Below are 6,338 nucleotides of genomic sequence, written 5' to 3' on the forward strand. Positions count from 1 at the left end.
AGGTTTTTTTTTTTTTTTTGTACCCATTGATCGATATTTGCCTAAAAAACTAGATTTTAATTCAAAAAAAAAAAAAAACTAGAGTGTTTTACTTTTATTTAATTGGTTGATATCATTAATGAACAGTAAATTTTTCCCCTTCATCTCTTCACTAGTACATTATAATTTCCTAGGATTATAGATATCATACATTCCTCTCTCTTTTTTCTAACACTGCTTTAATATTGTAAAAGAAGAAAAAATCAAGGAAAATATAATATTACTAATTATCATAATACCAAATTAATATAATTATATATTTCTTCTAGTTAAAACTAATTGAAAGTTATAAGGAAATAAAATTAAGAGAAGAAAAGCATAAGTGATTTAGTTTTTTTATATAATTTTATAAAATTTGAGAATTTTTATAATATTTCCGATTCTTCAAATTGCAATCAAATAATAAAAAATAAGTTATTTTTTAAAAAATAATTTTTTTATGAAAATTTTTTCTGACGAAAATTATTTTTATATATAAATTATTTTTCAGAAATTATTTTTATATACGAGTTATGAAATCAAGAATAATGATTATGGATAGTTTTATATGAGATTGAGAAAATAAAATGTTAAAAGAACATAGTTAAATTAAAATCAAAATTATTTTTAATGAGATTTCCTCCAATTACATTAATGTTTTAAGAGGATATCATCCATACATGCATATAAACACATAGGCTAGTTTGTCTCTGCCATTTCTACTAATTTTTTAGAAACTGAGCAAAGCTTGTTAAACTCAAAGTTCAAATCACCCAATGGATCTTCAGCCTCAACTTTTTCTTTAAATGAAACCCTACAATCGTCTGACCCTGCGATTGCTTCCGTGAGCGATGCCTGAACATCCTTATAAGCTTTAGAATCGAAAGCTACAATGGACTCTTCAAGCTTTTTGGTTGAACCTAAGTAGAGCTCAGAGCACTTTGTGAGGCATTTCTTGACGAATTCATCTGAAGTTGTTTTCAACAATGAGGAAATTTTCTCCTGCATTGTAACTCCATTTGAACATGTCGTTTTTAGTGCAAATTTTGCAAAGCTTTGCACATCTTTTTTATCTGCTTCTGGGGCTGATTTCAAAAGCGACGTGCATTCGCCTAAAAATGGGGTTTTTTCGCAATTGTCAGGTGCAAAATCTGCAGCTAGGTGAGTAGGGATTGCAAGAACAATGAAGAAGAAGAAGTAGTAGTTTGAGAAAGACATCTTTTTTCCTGTTGATATTGTTTAGATAAAAGTTTAAATGGCCTCTGGTCTTTTAAAGGGTATTTGTCTATTTTTGGAAATGGATTTATATGGTTAACCTCTCATCAAGGATAATACAGCTTCACCATCCAATAGAAACGGGCTTTAGTGATCTGCAAATTATATTTAGTTTTACCAACTACGATATATAGCAAACCAATTAAAACGGTCAAAACAAAAATTACAACGTTTATCTATTTATAAATACCTATTTAAAAAATAATTAAATTATCAAAATTATAGTAAACTAATTCTTTATTGACGGAAAAGAAATTTATAAAAGTAATTTGTATATTAATAAAAATAAGAGTAAAATTGGAACAATTTAATTAATATACTCTTTTAATCTTTTTAAAATAATAGCTAACTGAAGGAGAGATTATGTATATCAAATTTTTTTATTTTAATTTTTTTAAATAATTTTTTTCTTTAAATATTTTGATAACTTGCGATATCAATTAAAATTGAGTGATATCTGTTCAATACTTTTCTTTCTGTTAGTAAAAAATATATTAATTATGAGAGAGAAAATATAATAAATATTTTTCTATTAAAAGTATGAGAGTATTAGACAATCACTTAAAAAGTTACCTTATAGCTATCATTGATCAACTTGGATCAGAGCAAGTGTTCCTTGTAGCTCATGATTGGGGTGCTATTGTTGGATGGTACTTGTGCTTGTTCAGACCTGATAGGGTGAAGGTATTTGTTTTTCTTAGTTTTCCTTATAGGCTAAGAAATTCAAAGATCTGACTTAAGGTCCATCGGACCGCTATAAACCGTGTTCTCTCAAGGTCTGCAATACTCTGTCAGATGATGGGTGATGATCGTCGGGTTTCACGCATTTCAAGGGGAGACCAGGCCCGTAAGGGCAGTACTGGCCCAAAGCCCATGAGGCATCTCCGACTAATCGGTCCAATGCCTTTGGCTCAGATCCAGACTCAAAGAACGGGCTGGGTCACTCACGCGCCCAGGTCTTTCAGGAAAAAGCTCAGCCTGGTGATGTGACATAAGGAAGGACAGTAGGTCCAGTCACTTCGTAGCCCTACTCGCGTGTATGCCGAAGGAAATTAAATGTCTGTCTGGCATGGAGAATGCGACTGACACTCCCGTACGTACAGACCTGTGTGATAGAGGCAGGTGGCACTGTAGCAGAAAGACCGTTAGGCGTCACTAGGAGACAAAGGGGAATGAATAAAAGGGAAGGAACACCCTCCTCCCTAACCAAGCTTATACAACTATTGTAAACCCTATTTTTTGGATCTCAGAACATTAATGGGCAAGCTTCTCTACATTTCTGGAATATACTAAGATATCATCAATGAAAACGATAACAAAGTGATTAAGAAACTGTATGAAAACTCTGTTCAGGAGATTCATGAATGTTGCAGGGGTACTGGTCAGCCTGAACGACATCACTAGAAACTCATAATGCCTATATCTGGTCTTGAAAGCTGTCTGACTTGCGGTTGTCGAAGCAGATCAAAAATAACCTTTCTAGTTATCAACAATTTACAACTGCAGATAGTGGTAAAGGATCGAATCCACAGGGAATTGAATGCTTACCTATTTTTCTTATCAAGACCAAGAGAATTAACTGAAACAAAAATAAATTGAAACAAAAATAAAACTAAAAGAGAAATAAACTGAAACGAGATAAAACTGAAAGCAGAATAAAAATAAATTGCAGTAAAAGTAAAATGGGGGGTTTGAGATTGATTTGATTAATAAATTACTGAAAGCAATTAAAATAAGCGAATAATAAAATAAAAGAGAAATAAATAATAAGAAAACTCTAGTTGAAGAATTGGATCCACTTCAGTTGTTGAGATTGATTATTGACACTTAGTTTCTTTTGATTGATTCAATAGATTAGTTATGGAGATGGAAGACGCTTCTCACCACCATGTCTCTCCTTATGATTAAACCAATTAGGGAACGTCCTCTAATTAATTACTAATTAACAAATTGCCAAGGAACGTCCTTGGGCCTTAGGTATCAAACAATTGTTAATTGCATGAAGAAAGAGAGAGATCAAATCCTAACTACTCAAACGCATGAGATGTTGTTAGATCAGATAATTTCCTTGGTTTTTACACCAAGTGTTCTTATGTTTGAATAATCCAAGTAATTACGGACTTAAATCACCCAAACTAACATATTATTACCTTGCAATCAAGAATCAATTGGTCATATTGATCAAAACAACAAAGCAACAATGGAATTAAGCATGAGATTGTATGAATACTGAATAACAAAAGATAAACAATGTTTGATCAAGTCTCCCAATCCATAAAACAACTAAAGTATCACCTAATCTTCAACTAGAATAAAGGTTTCAGCCACTCATAGCTGAAACAAAAATCAAAAATAAAAGAAAAGAAGAAAGGTAGAAGAAGAGATGTGAATTTCGCAGGTGCCTCCCAAGGAGAGCTTAAAGGTTGTGTGGAGGCTCCTTATGTGTCTTTTTATAGTTGAAAGTGCTGCCCTAGGTCATACCTGCTTCCTAATTAGTGAAGAGGTTGCCCAAAGTGCTGAAAAGGAAGGAATCGCGTTGCAAATTCTCCGGAAGAAAGGAGGCACGCGGATCAGGCTTCAGAAGAAGGATGCGCGCGGATTGCAAAAGAGGAAGTGGAGCGCAGTCATTGAATGCAGAAGGGAAAGAAATCTGTCCAGTCTTTCCTTTTTAGGTGGAGCCTTCATTTGAATTTTGAATGCTGAATGAAGAAGAGGCAAGTGCGTCTTCATGATATCTTGCTGCCTAAATAGGAAGATATGACTGCTGCAGTGTGTGCACATCTTTGAATAAGGAAAGAAAGATCTGCGATTTGAATTTCAAATAATCTTCTGACTGAACTTTCCTTATTTGCTTTTTGCTTCTGCACTTCCCTTATTTGAGGACTTTCCTTTTCTGAAAACTTTCCTTTTCTGAAAACTTTCCTTATTTGACACTTTCCATAATTGGCTTCACCTTTGAATAAGGAAAGAAGAATCTGCAATTTGAATTTCAAAGAATCTGTTGATTGCGCTTTCCTTTTCTGGCACTTTCCTTATCAGAAAACTTTCCTTATTTAGCACTTTTCATATTTAAAAACTTTTCTTTTTTGGCACTTTTTATATTTTGCACTTTTTAGCAGTTTTAAGAGCATTTTCTCCATATTATCTCTTTACACCTAATATCTGCAAAACATGATTAAAACCATAAAATTAGGTAGAAAATGTATAAATAAATATCAATAAGATCATGATAATATGGACTAAAATATGCTCTATCAAATACCCCGCATGATCTTATTGATAGGAGATAAACTATGGTGACTGATGAGTAGTAGAGAGTAGCATTAAACGGCATTAAATAAGAATCAATGTGCTTTTCAGTCTAGTTTAGAAAATTGCGTGTTGGGTTTCCTAGGTAGGCTGTTGGCAGTTGAAATTGAGAACATGAATATAAATGCAAACTGCAGATGTAACATCACATGGGTCTTACCACTATGAAATAGAGGTATTGAACTAAAAGTTTATTAGCTTTTATAAGTCAATCTTAATGATCAAATGATTTAGTGTTCTCTTTCTGCATTGTACGCCATTTCTAATTAAGGAAAGATCCAGGATGATGGATCGACAGGGAGGTGAAGACGCGGTCACCCTCTTCCTCTTGCAAAACTAGCTTAGATTAGAATTGGATTTTGGGCTTGGTTCTTAGGCGGAGTTTAATCTGTTTGGGTTTCGGTGAGCTGCGTTAGTTTTTGGGCTAAGATGTTTAAAATCTTTTATTTTTATATTTACCGCTGAGGCTTTTTATCAATGCAGATTTTATTTTTGAAAGAAAACTTAAGAAGATGGTATATATTAGAAAATATCCCATCTATTTATTTTTATCTATCACTTAAAGTTTTTATATAGTAATTAAATAAATAAATAAATCACTTAAATTATAGTCAAATAGCTTTTAATTTAACTAAATTATACCTTTATCTCACCTAATTAATTCAATTTCAGTAATTCTCTATGAGTCTACTAATGAAAAAGTGAGATAATTAAGATGGGAAAAAACTTAAATTATATATCACTAGTAAGTAATTTGTTGATTTTTTTTAGAGAATATATTTAAAAATAAGATGGGATTGTACTTGTTGTATGAGAATTTTGCTAGATTTGGCCTTTTTTGCTCATTTTAGCCACAAATACCTGTTTGGTTGTTAGGAAAATGTGGGAAAAGATGGTATCGTGGACTCATACTCAAACTATTACAAGTAGCAAATTGAGCTTAAAATTAGTCAAAGAGCATACACATTAGGAAAAAGCTTTTGGATGGTAATGATCGATACATAGAAATCTTAACTACAGTTAAACAAGGCAAAAGGGTAGGTATTGTCAAACTAATAGCAGTCATTTTTCAAAGTAATTGTCTATTAATAGAAAAATATTTATTATATTTTCTCTCTCATTAATTAAATATATTTTTTACTAATAGGATGAAAAGGTATTGGATAGTTATTTGAAATAACTGTTAATAGCATTGTTTTTAATTGTCAAAATCATATACTTAGATTTAATTGATATTGCAAGCTATCAAAATATTTAAAGAAAAAAGTTATTAAAAAAATTTAAATAAAAAATTTGATACCGATATTCTCCTCCAATTTATTTGTTATTTTAAGAACATTAATTAAATTTTTTAACTTTATCCTATTTTTATTATATGTAAATTACTTTTATAAATTTCTTTTCCTGTCAATAAAGAATTAATTTACTATAATTTTAATAATTTAATTATTTTTTTAATTACCATCCTCTATTTATAAATAGGTAAACTTTGTATTTTTTTTTTTTTTGACGTTTTAATTGATTTGCTGTATATCCTAGCTGGTAAAACTAATTCAATATATAATTTGCAGACCATTAAAGCGAGTTTCCATTGGATGGTCAAGCTGTTTTATCGTTGATGAGAGGTTAACCATATAAATCCATTTTCAAAAATAGACAAATACCCTTTAAAATATCGGAGGCCATTTAAACTTTTATCTAAACAATATCAACAGATAAAAATTCTGTTAAAATAA

At 31.1% G+C, this 6,338-nt stretch overlaps 1 protein-coding gene across 1 annotated transcript; it reads right to left on the reverse strand.

Annotated features, from left to right (window-relative positions):
- Window positions 1-717: 717 nt before the first annotated feature.
- Window positions 718-1,236, reverse strand: LOC122724649. Its single transcript, XM_043960189.1, has one exon. The coding sequence runs from the start codon at window positions 1,234-1,236 to the stop codon at window positions 718-720; it is 519 nt and encodes a 172-aa protein (XP_043816124.1).
- Window positions 1,237-6,338: the final 5,102 nt, after the last annotated feature.

This window comes from Manihot esculenta, chromosome 9 (genome assembly GCF_001659605.2).
Source record: "Manihot esculenta cultivar AM560-2 chromosome 9, M.esculenta_v8, whole genome shotgun sequence".
NCBI lineage: Eukaryota > Viridiplantae > Streptophyta > Magnoliopsida > Malpighiales > Euphorbiaceae > Manihot > Manihot esculenta.

Coding starts and splice junctions, on each gene's coding strand:
- LOC122724649 (XM_043960189.1), bottom strand. CDS start 1,236: ATGTCTTTCTCAAACTACTACTTCTTCTTCTTCATTGTTCTTGCAATC.